Source organism: Crotalus tigris, unplaced genomic scaffold (genome assembly GCF_016545835.1).
Source record: "Crotalus tigris isolate CLP2741 ecotype Arizona unplaced genomic scaffold, ASM1654583v1 scf7180000018301.7375997, whole genome shotgun sequence".
Lineage (NCBI taxonomy): Eukaryota > Metazoa > Chordata > Lepidosauria > Squamata > Viperidae > Crotalus > Crotalus tigris.
Genome location: NW_024096931.1, coordinates 5,726,041 through 5,745,168, shown reverse-complemented (window position 1 = coordinate 5,745,168; position 19,128 = coordinate 5,726,041). Strand labels below are relative to the sequence as shown.

Genomic DNA, 19,128 nt, shown 5'->3' with positions numbered 1-19,128 from the left:
AAACAATAAAAAAGAAAGGAATGAAAAGCGTGCAAACAAAACAGACGTAAAATAACAAAACGAAAAAATAAAACAAATGAGAAAGAAAATGACAGGAATACATCAATATGATGACCCAAAAGATGGATGGGTGGAGAGGAGAGAGCAAATTGTGTATGTATGTGGGGGGGGGGGAGATGGAGTCTGCCCAGTGGTGGGATTCAGCTGGTTCGCACCAGTTCGGTAGAACTGGGAACTAAATTTTGCCGAGTTCGGAGAACCCGAATTAATGCACACTCCTTCCAGAAGTCCAATCTAGACCTCAGAGGTCTGGAGGAGGCCTTCCAGCCTAGAACGGCCCACCGGAAGTGCATGGATGCCACTTCCAGAAGTCCAGTCTAGACTTCGGAGGTCTGGAGGAGGTCTTCCAGGCCTAGAACAGCCTGCCGGAAGTGCGTGGATGCCACTTCCGGAAGTCCGTTCTAGGCCTCGCAGGCCCAGGCCTGCATCCAATAAGAGAACCGGTTGTTCAGGTATTTGAATCCCACCACTGAGTCTGGTCATTTCAGCAGCCACCTCCAGCACTGAGTCTGGTCATTTCAGCAGCCACCTCCAGCACAGAATTCCCCAATTGGTCTTCTTGCCTTTGACCAGCTAACTTTGGAAACAAAACTCAAGACTTGCTAAACTTCGGGGTCAAATCCAGCCTTTCCAGGTGTACAACTTTAAGTAGAGGAATTAAATATGAAACATGGGAAGAACAGTTACAAGAATTGGGTATGTTTAGTTTAATGAAAAGAAGGACTAGGGGTGACATGATAGGACTGTTCCAGTATTTGAGGGGCTGCCACAAAGAAGCACCAGAAGGCAGGACAAGAAGCAACGGATGGAAACTAATCAAGGAGAGAAACAACCTGGAATTAAAGAGAAACTTCCTAACAGTGAGGACAATCAACCAGTGGAAAGACTTGCCTTCAGAAGTTGTGGGTGCCCCAACACTGGAGACTTTCCAAAAGAGACTGGACTGCCATTTATCTGAAATGGTATAGGGTCTCCTGATCAAGCAGGGGGTTGGACTAGATGACCTCCAAGATCTCTTCCAACTCTGTTATTCTATGTTCTAAATGAGAGGAGAGAGGTAAATACTCTCTGCCAAGCACTGCATTTTCCATCTGAATCTTACATTCAAAGAGACACCAGCTACAATCATTAAAAAAAAAAACAAAAACCCAAATTCAATTCAGCACCTCTCTCTTCCCTTCCCCATCTCTCTGGCCTTTTAAAAAGGAAATGGCTGAGGGAAAAAAACAACAACACCAGCCCAGTTTAGTGACAGGTTCCTGTCACCCTTTCAAATCAGATTCTGGCATTAATAGATGTTCAAGCTTTTTTTTTTTGTTCCGGATTGTTCACATAACGCAGGTGCCCGAGAGGTGATTCACGCTGCTTTGAGGAACGGGTGAAACAAGAATGCTGTACATATTTGTGTCGTATGAGGCAGACACACCCTGAGTGTGTTAAGGAAGAAGGGGATGGTCTGCGTGTATCTGGGGTGTGTTTGTGGGGTGTGGGTGTGCGCGTGCAGTTGGATGCTTTTTGGCTTACAGCTGGCAGAAAGTACTCAAAAGCAGAAGGTAAGAAGTCCATCTTTGCAACTGCATCACGTTTTTCTACATTTGCAACCCTAAAAAACAAACAAACACACAAACACACCCTGTACTAACGCTGCGATTCGTGGTGGGAAAAACTCTCCCCATAACTTCATCAATACAATTTTTTTAGAGTTTTTCAACACAATAAAAGTATGCAAAATTAAAATGATGCTAAGAAAAAAATATATACAAAAGAATAAAAAAGATTTCTTCCCATCCTAATCTTCCCATTTACTATTTTTTTAAAATCTCCAAATCCATAAATCATCAGTCCAGTTTTTTCTTCTGACAGCCCAATGCCCATATTCCAGTTTTCTTTTTTATTATTATTAAGTTGCAAAGAGAAACGGATAAAGTAAAAAAAACAACACAAAAGCAAAAATAGGTACGTGCAACAACAGGGGAAGTTTAAAGAGTGACACAATCCCCTCCAAAAGCAACATTAAAAAAAAAAAGTTACTTCTGACTCTCCTTGAGATAGATACAATTCAATAATAAAATAATCTCCTCTTTTGGGTTAACCAAAAATCAGCTACAAAGCAAAAACATAAAATATATACTTACCTGACAATCAAACCATAATACCAACATATAATCTTCTCTTTTATTATTGTAAATAAAACAAACATGTATTTTTTTCCCCCCTTTACTAAACAGATCCGCTTCCCCAGTTTCTTCCTCTGTGGCTACTTCATTATTCTTTTATACTGGCAGTCATCAATTTACAATAGTTCATTTAGCGACCTTCCAAGTTACAACAACATTGAAAAAGTGACTTAGGACCATTTTTCACACTTATGACCATTGGTCACGTGATCAAAATTTGTCCTCTTGGCAACTGATTCCTATTTGTGACTTCTGACAAGCAAAGTCAATGGGGCAGCCAAATTCACTTAACAATCATGCCCCTTATCTTAACAATTGCAGTGATTCTTTTAACAAAAGTCATAAAATGGGGTGAAACTCACTTAACAAACCTCTCACTTAGTAACATAAATTTTGGGCTCAGTTGTGATCGTAAGTCGAGGATACATATGCATACATATAATCTTTCCTCAGTTACCATATAAAATATTTATTTTCCCCGCTTGGCCTCCATAAAATACATATAAAAAGAATTCTGCTTTCATTGTAATATTAATCTGTCATACCTCATCAGCACAATTTTTCATAGGGAAGAAAGTTCACATACACGACATACAGGAATTTTTTTAAAACTAAAAAAACAGACGGAGGTTAACGTGAAAAAGATTAGTCCATCTGAAAAGTTCAAATAATAATAATAAAATTGGAAGGGACATTGGAGGTCATCTAGTCCAACCCCTGCTCAGGCAGGAAACCCTATACCATTTCAGACAAATGGCTGTCCAGTCTCTTCTTAAAAACATCCAGTGTTGGAGCATTCACCCCTTCTAGAGGTAGGTTGCTCCACAGGTTAATTGTTCTCACTGTCAGGAAGTTTCTCCTTAGTTCTAGGTTGCTTCTCTCCTTGATTAGTTTCCATCCGTTGCTTCTTGTCCTGCCTTCAGGTGCCTTGGAAAATAGCTTGACCCCCTCTTCTTTGTGGCAGCTCCTGAAATATTGGAACACTGCTATCCTGTCACCCCTACTTCTTATTTTCACTAGTCTAAATGTGCCCAATTCCAGCAGCCGTTTTATATGCTTTAGCTTCCAGTCCCCTAATCATCTTTGTTGCTCTTCTCTGTACTCTTTCTAGAGTCTCAACATCTTCCTTACATTGTGGTGACCAAAACTGGATGCAGTATTCCAAGTGTGGCCTTACCAAGGCATTGTAAAGTGGTATTAATATGTCACATGATCTTGATTTTATCCCTCTGGATGGCAGTTGTTCCTGTCCAAAAGGACCCGAGCTATTGGTAATTATACACATATCCTGAGGAAGAAGTGATTTGGGAAAGCTATTTTGAACTTCTGAGGTAAAAACTGGGATATACAAAGCCATAATTGAGAACGTGGCTGTCCCGTCTCTGAAAGAAGCAGGAATTCATCAAAGAAGCAGCTTTTTCTTGGCATGGAGATGATCTGCAGGTGTCCATCTAAGCGTTTGGCTCATGTTTTCATCCTGAAGACCTTGCAGCTACATTTGGCCTTGCGGATGATTTGGCTGTACTGAGATATTAACTCTGCATTACTGTACATAAATTTAGAGATGACCTTCAGGAAGGTATGAAAGAACAATTAAGAAGAGAATTAGAGATGACGCTTCAGAAATTGAAGGAAGTGTCAGAAAAGTAACTCCATCTTGATTTTGTTTCATATAAGGCAGCGTTTCTCCATCTTGGCAACTTTAAGATGGGTGGACTTCAACTCCCAGAATCCCTCACCAGCAAGTGCTGCTGGCTGGGGAATTCTGGGAATCAAAGTCCACCCATCTTAAAGTTGCCAAGATTGAGAAACACAGGTATCATGGTGCAACAGATGGAAACTTGGACAGAATTTCACGGTTTTGTTAGTGTAGCCTAAAACAATAAAGCATTTGATTTTATTTATTATTACATTTATATGCCAAAGTATCATTTCACAACCATCTAGAGGAGGAGTCTTCAAAATTGGTCCTTTGATGACTTGTGGATTTCAACTCCCAGAATTCCTCAGCCAGGCACGCGTGCCTGGCTGAGGAATTCTGGGAGTTGAAGTCCACAAGTCATAAAAGGGCCAAGTTTGAAGCCCCCTGATCTAGACTGTCTGTTTCTAGACTTGACCTGTCTCAAAAGGGAACCGGGTTACCCACACCATAGCCAGCAAAGTCAACTGATAATAAACATAAATACGATGCTTTAATTTTTCCTTGCTAGCAAAACACAGGCTGGTATCGCTCTGCTTTCAGCTGATAATTCATAACTACTGGCAGAAAACAAGCACCTGGACAGACTGGCATGGTTTTTTTTTGCTGGCAAGCGAGGAAAAAAATATGTTTTTTGTAGCATCTGAACATGTACAGTGATGTCACCCCACAATGGCGTCACGATGCAGGTGGAGAGGTGGTCTTGCTTCGCCAGGTAAGGCCCACCAAAAGAGCAGGTGAGGGCCCTGGCAAGCTTCAAGGCTGAGAAGAGATTTGAACAGGAATTCTCAGGTAGTCTTTTTGGGTGACGGAGCCCGAAATTTCTGTTTCTAAGTGAAACATTTGTGAAGTGAATTTTGCCCCATGTTATGACCTTTCTTGCTTCAGTTGTTAAGTGATTTTGCTTGTTAGAAGTTCGTAAAAGGGGATCACGTGACCCCGGGGGACACTGCCACCGTCATAAATATGAATCACTTTGCCAAATTCTGATTAGGTGACCCTGGGGATGCTGCAACGGTCGTAAGTGTGAAGAACGGTGCTAAGTCACCTTTTTCAGTGCTGTCGTAATTTCAAATGGTCACTAAATGAATGAATGAGGACTATCTGTACAAGCAGGGAGACCTAGCTGGAAAAGAATGTCAAATTCTTCTCGCGTTGGGGGGAGATGGCCTTGGTCCGGCAGGTGGAAGTCTGCTGAAAAGGCAAGACGGTATACCTGCCTTAGAAGTTCACACCTGAAACTGCCATCCACCTGACAACGCAAGCTTGGCAGATGCTCTAGCCTGCCAAACCTGTTCCTGGGTTTCAGGAACAGGTTTGGCCTGCCCAGCTGAGCTGTCCGCCCTCCTTCATTCCCTCTTAAAAGAAAGTCAAGAGTTACGCCCTCAGCTCTGCCTCCCTTTTTCTCTTGACAAGTCAGGCAGCTGGAATTTGCAGCCCTTGAGTGGCTGGGTGTGAGAGAAGCTTGGCCTCAAGGAACGTGGTCCTCAAGGAACGTGGTCTTCAAGGAATGGAGTTCTCAAGGAACGAGGTCCTCAAGGAACGGGGTCCTCATGAAATTGACTGATTGATTGAACCTGGGTTTTTGGTTTTTTTTTTTTTTTTTTGCACACGGCGGCAGAGGCTTAAAGCGAAAAGGTGTTATAAAACCCAGCTGAAGGCCTAGGACTGGAGCGACGGCGCGCATGCCCACAGAAAGGGCTCTGAGTGCCGCCTCTGGCACCCATGCCGTAGGTTCGCCACCACTGTCCTAAACAAACAAACAGATAAAGTTGGAGAAAATAACAGAGACATCACCCTGCCAACAAAAGTGCATATAGTCAAGGCCATGGTTTTCCCAGTTGCAATGTATGGCTGTGAAAGTTGGACCATAAGAAAGGCTGAGCGCCCAAGAATGGAGGCCTTTGAACTATGGTGCTGGAGAAGACTCCTGCGAGTCCCCTGGATTGCAAGGCGACCAAACCAGTCAGTTCTAGAAGAGATCAACCCCGACTGCTCTTTAGAAGGCCAGATCCTGAAGCTGAAACTCAAGTACTTTGGCCACCTAGTGAGAAGGAAGGACTCACTGGAGAAGAGCCTGATGCTGGGAAAGATGGAGGGCAAGAGAAGAAGGGGATGACAGAGAAGGAGGTGGCTGGATGGAGTCTCTGAAGCAGTAGGCGTGAGCTTAAATAGACTCCAGAAGATGGCAGAGGACAGGAAGGCCTGGAGGAACGTTGTCCATTGGGTCACGATGGGTCAGACATGACTTCGCAACTAACAACAACAACAAGACAATAAGACACTTTTCACTAGAACAGATAGATCTCTGTTTGAGAGGCTGCCAAGGCTGGGGATTTGGAAGAACCACTAGGGGGCGCCTCAGGCCTACACTTCCTTGGAATGCACCGGAATGAATGGGGGGGGGGGGAATGGTTATTTGGGAAATGATTGGGTTGCTTGCTTGCTTTTTAGGAGGAGTATGCAATGGGAGTGTGAAGGCAGGATTGGAGGCGAATGGATCTCGAAGATAACAAAAATCGGTAGCTTTCCAGATTGCGCAAATTTCTTTTTCTCAAGCTAAGATGGTTGACATAATTTGGAAACCATGAATTTAGATGCTCTGGATGTCTCCAACTATGGCTCTATTTGGGGCTGAATTACACTGCTTTGTTAATGTTGACTTTAAATTGATAATTGGGGGGGGGGTCAGATTTACACTAGCTCTGCAGAACTAGTTTGCTGGTAATGGAAGGAAGGAAGGAAGGAAGGAAGGAAGGAAGGAAGGAAGGAAGGAAGGAAGGAAGGAAGGGGAGGTGGGGAAGGAAGGAAGGAAGGAAGGAAGGAAGGAAGGAAGGAAGGAAGGAAGGAAGGAAGGAAGGAAGGAAGGAAGGAAGGAAGAGACTGAGGGGAGGAGGAGGAAGGGAGGAAGGAAACGAGAAAGAAGGGAAGGGAAGACTTTCAAGCCATTTGGCCATTTTTGGAAGTGGTTCTCCTCATGGGATACATTTCATAAATCTCCCCTCTCCTTCTCTTCTTTTACCACAGGATCTTTATCATGTTTCCACGCCTACGAAAAGTCTAAAATTCTTCCTTGCTTGATCTGCTGCAGAGTAAAGGAGATTCCCCAATTGTGAGGGGCGGGGAAGCAACTTCCCTAATAGCATTTCTGAAAATCAGGGGGCCAGAAAAAGCCCCAACCTCAGTCCACCACCCATTCCCTGCCCCACTTGCTTCCCAAAACCGTCTCCCAATGCTTGATGCCATTTCTCTGCGTTTCCCCCCAAAAGCCAGCTGCCATTTACGCACCACCGCTACCTGGGGCCGTCTCTGTTTTCCCCCCAAACTCTTTGCCTGAACCAAGAGAAGACAGAAGGGAGGAGGAGGGGGGGGGGAGTCCCTGCGCATCTTGTTGTCTCCGTCCCTTCGACGTCCATCCTTCGCTCACGCTATCTGGACCCAGCACTGAAACCTTGGAAGCCCTTCAGATGACGCTGCTCTCAAGGGAACGGATCTTTCGGATTAACTAAAGAGTCACAACATCTGTTCCTAGGACACAGGCGGCGTGCCAAAGGCTGCCGGAGCAAAACCATCAATCCACTTTGGCTAGCAGCACGCTCGTGGGGAGAGGCGGTCCAAGGCAGGGCTGAAAACCATCAGCAAAGATCCCCTTCCAGATCCCATGTAGATGGTTTGGATCTGCTGGGACAAGGCCACCTCCTGTCGCCCCAAGCCATGTTTCGGGGTTGCAGATGGCGTTGCAGCTGAGAGGCTGGATCTGCCGCGCCCTCTCAGACCACCGTTGCTGGGAAGAATAAAGAACAATTCAAGAATTCCAGTTTAGGACAGGATGTCCTATCTGAAGCCAGGGGGAAGCGATCTTGAACGTTTCGATGGACTTTCCCTCATTTATTGGTGAGAATTGGAAAGCAGGGGGCCTGAGGGATAATAATAATAATAATAATAATAATAATAATAATAATAATAATAATAATAATAATAATAATAATGTTGGAAGGCACCTTGGATGAGAGGTGTGGGGGTCTTTCTCTAAGAAATACCTTCTTTCCTTTCATTTTATTCCCCTTTTATCTTTGCAACATCAGGAAGTGAAGATTAAGGATTTTTTCTTTTCTAAAGCCCCTACTTGCTGGAGAAAAGCGGGGCTGGATCCCAAAAAGGGATGGAGCTAGCAGAGATGGCAGAATTAATAGTTTTAATCAGAGAAAACCACATATCTAGTTTTGTTTCTACTTGTCAGTGGCTTCTAGACTTTGTGCTCTTTGATGCTGACTTAGGCTTTTGCCGATTAGATTACTTCGTTGTTATGGAAATGGCTAATATTGACTAAATATGCAAAAGTAAAAAGTTGAGGCTGTAACTAATTTATTGCCCTGGAAAAAGTTGGAAGTCAGTGCTTTCCACTCCTCCTTCCCTTTCTCCCACGCCTCTCTTTCTTTTCTCTCCCCTTCCCGATTCCCCTACTATATTTATTTTCGTTTGTATTATATATTCAGATAATCTAAATATAATTTATGGAAAGAAAGAGAGCATAAGGGGGTTACCTTTACAAAACGATGTTCTTTGTAAGTATAGCCCCTTCACAAAACAGTATGTACAAAACAGTTTGGCAGGACTAAATTATAATTTGCGGTAGTTTTTACAAAGTGAATACACGCTAAGGCAGTGGTTCTCAACCTGTGGGTCGAGACCCCATTTGGGGTCGAACGACCATTTCATGGGGGTCGCCAAACAACGCAGTCTGCCATTCCCCCCCCCCTTTTCCTTAGCTACGCTACTCCCTTTTATTCTATTGGCTTTTGAAAGCCAATAGAATGGGCTCTCTTGAATAGAGTCTAATTTTATTGGCTTTCAAAAGCCAATAGGAATTGTCCAGGCTGTCTCTGCCCTGCTGAGCCCGCCAAAAGTCCCATTCTGCAAACGGTGCTGCACCAGTTGAGTAGTCCTCGACTTACGACCGGTTGAGTAGTCCTTGACTTACGACCAGTTGGGGGGGGGTCACAGCATTAAAAAGGTTGAGAACCACTGCGCTAAGGTGTTGTGATCCATGTATTGGATTGCAGGGGGGGGGAGAAACTACATTTTGAAAGCTTTGAAGGGGCTTCAGAGATGGACTTTCTCCCAAGATAAAATGGATGGATCCTCAGGGAGGAGTTTAAGAGAATTGTAAACAGATAGTAAAGTGACAGCAAGCAAGGAGAGTCTATCATGAAGCAGGAATGACTGTTACCCTCATTAAAGTGATCCTGCTGATCTGGAAGATTACCATACAAGAACAGGAGTTTCTGAGATTGTCAATATCTCCCCCTTTTAAAGTTCCTGGACAGCTTTAAGAGGAGAGATCCAAAGATGCCTTTTCAAAATGCAACTGGACTTGGTTTTTCCTTGAAGATGTTTTCCTTTCCTACGCAAGAAGCTTCTTCAGAACCGAGAAACAGTGGACTTCAACTCCCAGAAGCGAAATGTCTTGAAGGAAAAACAACATCCGGTCGCCTTTTGAAAAAGCATCTTGGGGACAACCAGGACCTGGATTGGCTGAGAATCTCCATAGAGCAGACATGTCAAACACAAGGCCCGGGGCTGGATGAAGCCCGCGAAGTGGTTTCATGTGGCCTGCAAAGCCATCCTGGAAACAGTGAGGGAACAGCCCCCGCTGCCTTGGCCCTGGCCCAGGCCAGCTGGGAACCAATGTACAATTTTGTGGTGTCCATCTATGCTGAAACGCATTCAGTCTTAGCTCCACAAGGCCGTCTAGAAACAGCGAGGAACCAGCCCCTGCCGCGTCGGCCCCATCCCCTGGGTGCATGCTGGGGAGGTGTCACCTTTTGTGAGGAATGAAGAAATGGACCATGCCTTGGCGCTTGCCCCGGTCCTACCCCCTTCTGCCAGAGACCCTCAGATCTGTCCCACTCCTGCCCAGGCCCCCACTGGCACCCTAGATGTGAACGATGTAGAGCTGGCCATGCCCACCCAGTAGGCCACACCCACTCCATCCATGCCCACCCAATAGGCCACATTTACCCTGGCCAGACCCACCCACCCCCCCCGGGGCAACCGCAATGCTGATGTGGCCCTCAATGAAATTGAGTTTGACACCCCTGCTATAGATGTTAAGAGGAGACCGGTGAATTCAATGCCAACATTGCTTTAGTTCCTCAATTCGTACACCTTGACCGAATTCTCAGATCGCTGGTTGTATACAAGCGTTCTGCTCACTTCCATTAGCTACCGAGATGTTTGCTAGTAGCTTGGAGAAGAGGTGGAAAGTTGGTTATGTTTAGAGGGACATCTCTATTAAAGAAGGAAGAAAAGTGTAGAGAATGCTGAACATCTAATTACCACAGTACTGTCCTATGTCTAAGGATATTTACCCATGTAGCATGGCTGTATTACTATTATCCTTGTCATCTTTTCTACTACCTTCTCCTACTGCAGTGGTTCTCAACGTTTGTGTGATGGCGACCCCCGCCACACAAATGTTCTGTGCATGCGCGGTGCCGTGCGCATGGGGGGCGACGCCGCACATGCGGCGCCCCATGCGTGCCACGCATGTGCGGCGGCACCCCATGTGTGCCGCGCATGTGCGGCGGTGCGCATGCGCGGTGCCGGCGCCCCATGCGCGGTACGCATGCGTGGCGCCGGCACCCCCATGCGCAGTGTTCATGCGCGGTGGCGCACGCCCCCATGCGCGGCGCGCATGCGCGGCGCCGGCACCCCCTGAGGGGAGAAAATGGCGGATCGCCTTCTTTGGCGACCCCCGAAAAATGGTCGATCGACCCCAAATGGGGTCGCGACCCATAGGTTGAGAACCGCTGTCCTACTGGTATCTTATGATTATATTACTTTGTTGTTTGTATGTACACTGAGAGTTTATGCACCGGAGACAAATTCTTTGCGTGTCCAATTACACTTGGCCAATAAAGCTATTCTATTCTATTCTATTCTATTCTATTCTATTCTATTCTATTCTATTCTATTCTATTCTATTCTATTCTGTTCTATTCTATTCTATTCTATTCCATTCCATTCCTTGGAGAAAATAATTGATTTCTGAATTGTAGGGCAGGTACCTGTTTACTTCCAGGCAGATTATATTGTAAGATCTCTTTCCATAAAGATCAGATAGATGTTGAAATCAGTCTCTTTATATTGTAAATTATACTTTCCTGTACCTCTTTTCAAAGGCCAGGGAGTATTAGTATGTGCATATGGACGAGTTCCCTTCAATGCTTAGAAGTTTAAAAATACAAGTTTAATAATTTAAGAACTGTCCAGAGTTGCCTTGAAGCAATATGGGTGGAAAACAAATGTAATAAACCAACTTTTCTTTTGGAATAAACAACAAAAGGATGGTCAAAACTTTGATTTTGGAAAATTGTAGTTGGACTAAGGGTCCAGATGAATTTGAAATAAGAGTTTGGATTTACTTATAAAGAACCCATCCTGAGGGGAAATGCTTTTGTTTTGAAATCTTAAGAAAAGACTTTAAAAATTGCATACTACAGGGAACTAGACAGAACTAGAAATTACAGTTAAAGAAAAAGACACTCAAACGTGACTTACAAATGCGCAATGAAGCAAAATATTTTAATATTGGATGTACTGAAGGATATTTCTGAACAAAGGACTCAGAACTTAATTTTAAGAGTGTCTGCCTCTATAGATAGACTATATTTAAAATATGCTATGGAAGAGAAACAAATATTAGCTGACGTGATTGAGACTTGATTTGAAAGTGGATTTAAATATTGCAGGCCACAAGAAGGACACAGAAAAAGATGTTACACTGGACACATGCAAGAAATCAGTTGGATGCCTTGATAATTAAAAGGGATATGTAAATAACAAACCAAGAGAGTAATCCAATCTTCCTAGATTGGATTATTAAAGCTTTGACGAACGTTGTGAGCAGGGGCAATGAAAACATAAAAGAAGTCAGGTTCTTGGACATTATTTGAAGGAACTAAAGATCAATATTTTTAAAAATAGCCTAGACAATGCTTTGATAAAAGAAATTTGAGTCTGAAGGAGGCATGGGGTGTTGAAAGGATCTCAGAAGGGATCGTCCCTACTTTTTGAGTGAGTAAAAGTTTCAGATCTGTGAGATTCTGTTATTGTAACGTTACAATAAACATAGAGCTGGTCCTCCTGGTTGTGCTTCTCGTCTAGTCTACCTCACAAGGCTGACATCAATCTTACAGAAATACAGAATAACAGAGTTGGAAGGGGCCTCGTAGGTCATCTAGTCCAACCCCCTGCTCAAGCAGGAGACCCTATACTATTCATGACAAGTATCTGTCCAATTAATTCTTGAAAGCCTCCAGTGATAGAGCACCCACAGTTTCTGAGGTGAGCTGTTCCATTGGTGGATTGTTCTCACTGTCAGGGAATTCCTTCTTATTTCTAGGTTGAATCTCTCCTTGATCAATTTCCATCCGTTGTTCCTAGTCTGGCCTTCAGGTACTTTGGAAAATAGGTTGGGCCCCTCCTCTCTGTGGGAGCCCCTCAAATATTGGAGCCCTGCTATCATGTCTCCCCTGGTCCTTCTCTTCACTAGACCAGTCATGCCCAGTTCTTGCAGCCGTTCTTCGTATGGTTTAGCTTCCAACCTTGCAAGTCAGTCGGTTCTGGGTGATTAATCCAAGGTGCCCTGCACTTGAAAAGGAACAGTTGGATAGTCGAGAGTTCATGATCTTTACACTTTTGATGAGGATTTTGTCCAGCAAGCCAGCTTGAGAGATCAGCAAGCAGATGGCCTAGCAGTTAATATCTCCCCGTCACTTTGACAAATATGATCTAACAGAGTAATTGATTAAAAGATTAATTTATTAGTCACTTTGGGGAGGTTAGAAGGAAAGGCTGTGGGGTGTGTGTGTGTGAAAAGGAATCTGGAGAGAGAGAGAGAGAGACAAAAAGAGAAAGAGAAGAGAGACAAAGAAAGAGAGAGAGAGAGAAAGAGAGGAAAAGAGAAAAGGAAGAGAGAGCGAGAGCGAGAGAGAGAGAGAGAGAGAGAGAGAGAGAGCAAAAGCAAGAGAGCGCTTCTGCAACAGCTACTTGTTTACCTCACCTAAGAGGATCACTGTAGATCTAAAGCCTTCTTAATCTTCCCAAGATCTTAGCACATGAGGCTTCACAAAGCCCATTCAGACATGAAAGTGCAAAGATGTCCAATCTTGGCAACTTTAAGACTTGTGGACTTCAGCGTGGTTGGATGGGGAATTCTGGGAGTTGAAGTCCACAGGTCTTAAAGTTGCCAAGGTTGGACACTCCTATTTTACAACTTTTCTAAAAAAAAAAAAAAAAGCCTCGGCTCAAACCCTGATTTGCTCAAAAAAAGTTTCCTGGAAACTTCTCCTTTAAGATAGCTGTAGTCAGTCTGTAATACTGTATTCTAACCAGAAGGAAGGAAGGAAGGAAGGAAGGAAGGAAGGGAAGGAAGGAGGGAAGGAGGGCAATAATAATAATAGCACTTAGACTTACTGTATATACTGTTTCACAGTGCTTTATAGCCCTCTCTAAGCAGTTTACAGAGTCAGCCCATTGCCCCCAACAATCTGGGTCCTAATTTTACCAAGGGTGAGTCAACCTCAAGCTGGTCAGGATGAAACTCCAGGCTGTGGGCAGAGTTAGCCTGCAACACTGCATTGTAACAACTGCGCCACCAGGGCTCTTAATGTGACATCCAATCAGCTACAGCAATGGCCATAGCAATAGCATTTAGACTTATATGCCACTTCATAGTGCTTCACAGCCCTCTCTAAGCGGTTTACAGAGTCAGCATTTTGGGTCCTCATTTTACTGACCTCAGAAGGATGGAAGGCAGAGTCAACTTTGAGCCGGTCAGGATCGAACTGCCAGAGTGAAGTGATTTAGCCTGCAGTACTGCATTCTAACCACTGGGCCACCACGGCTCTTAACACTAGAATGTAATAACTCTATAAACACAAGAATGAATTACTCCATCTGAATAATGCTTGAATACTAACTTTCAAAGCTATTTGGAATGCAAATTCTCCTTCACTGAATTTTGGAGCATCGTCATGTTTCCCCTCGCAACTCGTCCTCACGTTGCCCCCAAAACATCAGCTGCTCTGTGGGGATGCTTGCCTTTGGTCCTGTTGGGCCAGGGCCCCCCTTTTAACTATGCCCTTTCTCTCCGTTGCTATGGCTACAGCTGTTTTGCATCATCCAGTTCTCTAATCATCCTATTCCAGCATCTTCTGGGCTGTTAATCAGATTAAAGTGGTAGACTTGCCAGAGAGAGAAGCCGGATGATATGATACTGCTGTTTGGCAGCTGGAAATTTAACTGTCTGCAGGAAAGTGGATGGGGAAGAATGCCCATGTGAGAGAGAATCAGTGTGATCTAGTGGTTAAAGCATCAGGCTAGAAAGTGAGTTGTAGTACCATCTTGAAAGTTATGGAAGGAGACTGTGTGGCTTTGGGCCAGTCACCAGGAGACGGTGAGTTCTACTCCCATATTAGGCATGAAGAGCATCTAGATGACTTTGGGCCAGTCACCAGGAGACGGTGAGTTCTAGTCCCATGTTAGGCATGAAGGCCAGCTGGGTGACTTTGGACCAGTCACCAGGAAACCGTGAGTTCTACTCCTGCCTTAGCCAGGAAAGCCAGCTGGGTGACCTTGGGCCAGTGCCTCTGCCTCTCAGCCCAACTCACCTCACAGGGTTAGGAGGAGAAAGTCATGTTGGATATGTTCACCATCTTGAGTTATTTCTAAAAATAAGAAAGGTTGGATGCAAACCAACAAACAAGGTGGAGGAAGGGAATATGGAACATCTTGCACGAATCCATGCCTACTATTTGAAGGAACACCAGTTCCTCATTTCTCAGTGACAACTTTTTAGCACTCTTCCTACCCAGGCAGGTGGCAGCCCCTGACTGATGTTGGCTGACCTTGAAATGCTAAGCAGTGTTGGACTGAGACAGTCCTTTAATGGGGGACTTCAATAGTTCAAAACCAAACCTTAGGTCAAAAACTGTTGTAAGTCGAGGACTACCTGTAGACACAGCTTATCAGGTAACTGATTTGTTTATGTTGTTACCTCCCTGGGGTATGGGGTGGGAGTGGGGTTATGGGTTTTTATTGTATGGTGGATTTTTTAAAAACATGATGAGCTGCCTACTGTGAATTAGGCGGGGGTATAAATTTATTCAACCAATAAATCAATTCTATGTTTATGTGCATTCTTCTGCAGCTCAGTATCCCAGCTCATCCTCCCCTTTGCTCTGCTCTTTCAGGACGTTAATGGGACCGCACGGGATGGATCGTCACATGCATTGCTTTGACTTCTACGACTGCGCCAACGGCTTGGGTGAGTGTGCGGGATTCGAAAACAGAGCAGCGGAATTTCAATTCATTTGCTTTTGTTCAGGGATCCCACAGCTGAGCCTTTTGACTTCCCCTCTTCCCCTTCCTCTCGTTGTTTTTGTAACACTTTTATCGTGGGATGGTGACTTTTCTGATGCCCCACGAGGCAGGAATATTTGAAGGGTTTCGAAAAGGTCAAGATGGTGGCCAAGCCCCTTTGACTAAAGCCCCACATCTTTTTTTTAAAGAGGTGTTGCAACACAAATAATAATAATTCATATACCGCCCAACTCTCAGTGACGTGTAAAAATAAGCCCCACCTCAAGGCAAACCACAATCCCTTCTAGCACTGATGATGTTGCCTAGTTTGGGGAATGAAACATCTGCAAGAAAACAACCAAGCTCAGAAAGCACCAAAGACCCCATCCCCCCGTCCTTCTACTCCTCCTCCTCCTCCTCCTCCTCTCCCCATCCTCTCCCCACTCTGCAAAATCCACTCCCTTCCAGCACTGATGAAGGGAGAGTGGTAATGAAATGTCTGCAAGAAAAACCACCAAGCTCAGAGAGCACCAAGGACCCCACAGTCGTCTTCCTCCTCCTCCTCCTCCTCCTCCTCCTCCTCCTCCTCCTCCTCCTCCTCCTCCTCCTCCTCCTCCTCCTCCTCTTGCCCCCATTCTGTTTCTCTCACTCTGCAGACCCCTTCTAGTACTGATGAGATCACCTAGTTTGATAATGAAACATCTGCAAGAAAAACCACCAAGCTCAGAGAGCGCCAAAGACCCCACAGTCGTCGTCCTCCTCCTCCTCCTCCTCCTCCTCCCATTCTGTTTCTCCTCCATTTTGCAAACCCTACTCCCTTCTAGCACTGATGAGGTTACCTAGTTTGGTAATGAAAAGTCTGCCAGAAATGTCCAAGTTCAGAGAACACCAAGGACTTCATGGACTCATCAGCGCCTTCCTTCTCCCCTTTCCTGTTTTACTCAGATCATAGACCAGATCGGTTCCCAGATCTCCGTGCTTGCTTTGCAATGGCTAAAGATCAGAAAATGGAGACCTGAGCCTAATTTTAGCCCTGCAGAAGCTGGGAAGGGCTTGAGGTCGCCATTAATAGCCCCGAGAGTAGCCTCTAATTCTGTCCTTCTGCTTTTAGTCTGATAGAATAACTCATCAGCTCGTGTTTTCTTCATTGCTTGATAATCTGTGGGACCCTTTTTTCCCAGAGCTTTCTCTAATAAGAGGTTAGCCCTGAGCAAGTGATATTAAGCAGATATGAATGAGTTATAGTGGACGAGGAACTGGGTCAAGGATTATTCTGTTCCTCTGCACTCCAGCAGCCAGGCACTCAGCCTCTGCAATTCGAAGCTTCCACCTTACAAACCATGCTTCCGAACGCACAGCTCAAGACATAAGAAAATATTTCTTTCACAGCTTCTAATGAAGCAGATCCAGTGTATTGGTCTAATATTCCCATCCCTTTAAATGTAACACTTTTGAAAAAAAAAATCTTCATCATGGTTCAGTCCAAGCCGGGAATAAACAACATGGCAACTGCTTTAGAAAGAAGGTTGCAGTTTATTGAAGAGGAGAGCCAGACCGAAAGATGGCTCTGGAAGAAAAGAGAGAGAGAGAACACATGCAGGGAGTGGGTTTTTATACCCTCTGGAGCCTCAAAGTACAACCACAATTGCACTCAGACTTTCTGTTGCTAAGTGAAACATTTCTTAAGTGAGTTTTTGCCCCATTGTAAAGCCTGTCTTGCCACAGCGATTAAGTTGAATCCCTGCAGTTGTTAAGCTAGTAACCTAGTTGTTAAGTGAATCTGGCTTCCCCCACTGACTTTGCTTGTCAGAAGGTCGCAAAAGGGGATCACGTGACCCCCGGGACATGATCACCATCATAAATATGAGTCGGTGTCCAAGCATCCGAATTTTGATCACTTGACCGTGGGGATGCTGCAAAGGTCGTAACTATTAGAAACGGTCATAAGTCACTTTTTTCAGGACTGTCATAATTTTGAATGGTCACTAAATGAACTGTTGTAAGTCAAGGACGACCTGTATTTACATTTCTCCTGAAAGTTAGTTGTCAGTTTTTCCATATCAACCCCAGAGAGCAATGTAGGAGGGAAGCTTGTAAGGAGAATTGCCGCTTTGATTATACACGTACATCCAGGTAGTTTTCACTTTACAACCGTTTGTTTAGTGACCATTCAAAGTTACAACGGCAGCGGAAAAGGGACCTACCACCGTTTTTCACGCTGACGACCACTGCAGCGTCTCCTGGGTCACGGGATCAAAATTTGAAGGCTTGGCAATTGGCATGTACTGATGACGGTTGAAGTGTCCGGGGGATCATGTGATCCCCTTTTGCGAACTTCTGACGAGCCAAGTCAACGGGGAAACCAGATTCACTTAGCAACCGTATTCCTAACTTTTCAACTGCAGTGATTGACTGAACAACCGTGGCGAGAAAAGTTGTAAAATGGGGACAAAGATCACTTCACAACTGTCTCACTTAGCGACAGAAATTTTGGGCTCAGTTGGGGTTGCAAGTCGAGGGCAATCACCTTCCCGTCTCTTTGGTGTTTGTCTGCATGGGGATGTGTGTTTTCTGATGAGCTATGGCCTCCTGCCACACCTTCTAAATAGGATTATGGAAATAAACGGGTAAGAGTACCAGAGATTTTTCTCACTTCACAGAATCCTCTAAGCTTTTTCTATTTTCTCACTAAAGCTGCACATAAAAATAGCTTTCCCTTTTGGGATTATGGGGTGACCAAGAGGTGACAGCTTCCTGGTGAAATCGTTTCAGACTTTGAGTTGACTTTGACCGTCAAGCTTCTCTGGGATAAGGATGTCTATAAAAGAGGTTCTTGGGCCAATGATTGCTTGATCTGAGGTGAACATTGTTAACAATTGTGTTTCTCCAAAGATGATTAGGGGACTGGAGGCTAAAACATACAAGGAACAGTTGCTGGAATTGGGTATGTCTGGTTTAACGAGGAGAAGGACGAGGGGGGGACATGATAGCAGCCTTCCAGTATCTCAGGGGCTGCCTCAAAGAAGAGGGAGTCAAGCTATTCTCCAAGACACCTGAAGGCAGGACCAGAAGCAATGGATGGAAACTCATCAAGGAGAGAAGCAACCTAGAACTATTGAGAAACTTCCTGATAGTTAGAACAATTAACCAGTGGAACAACCTGCCTCCAGAAGCGGTGAATGCTCCAACACTGGCAGTTTTTAAGAAGAGACTGGACAGCCATTTGTCTAAAATGGTGTAGGGTTCCTGCCTGAGCAGGAGGTTGGACTACATGACCTCCAAGGTCCCTTCCAACTTTCTTCTTCTTCTTCTTCTCCTTCTTCTTCTTCTTCTTCTTCTTCTTCTTCTTCTTCTTCTTCTTCTTCTTCTTCTTCTTCTTCTTCTTCTTCTTATTATTATTATTATTATTATTATTATTATTATTATTATTATTATTATTATTATTATTGGGCAACTATTTGTCTGAAATGAGAGAGAGTCTCCTGCCTGGACTACAAGACCTCTAAGGTCCCCTTCCAACTCTGTTATTCTGTGAAACCAAAAATGATCCCCAAAAGAACATGGCCAATTCATCTAAAAGAAGCTACCTCAATAAACATGGAGCTAATTAGAAATTAAGAATTTGGTAAAACTTAAAAACAGGATATGGATATGTATAAGCAAAAGGTAGATTGAGAAATGCTTTAATTGACTTTTTATGGTTAGAAATTTACTAGTTTAACTATGTTATATCAAATGTTAACGGGGAATAGAGAAGGAATTTTTGACAATGTAACCTGAGATATGTACTACAAATGCTGTTACTGAACTATTGATTACCTAGTC

General features: G+C 44.3%; 1 protein-coding gene across 6 annotated transcripts in view; it reads left to right on the top strand.

The window, feature by feature from the left end:
• Positions 1-6,103: 6,103 nt before the first annotated feature.
• Positions 6,104-19,128, top strand: part of LOC120310892 (syntaxin-binding protein 4-like) — a 44,920-nt gene continuing 31,895 nt past the window's right edge. For 4 of the 6 annotated variants that reach the window (XM_039349808.1, XM_039349810.1, XM_039349807.1 and 1 more), the window contains exons 1-2: positions 6,835-7,830; positions 15,195-15,268. In XM_039349808.1, coding sequence (XP_039205742.1) covers positions 7,766-7,830; positions 15,195-15,268 — 139 coding nt within the window. In that variant the 5' untranslated portion in view covers positions 6,835-7,765. Of the gene's footprint in view, positions 6,459-6,834; positions 7,831-14,896; positions 14,974-15,194; positions 15,269-19,128 lie in introns of those variants that run through there. The other 2 variants (XM_039349806.1, XM_039349809.1) reach the window with 2 other exon arrangements.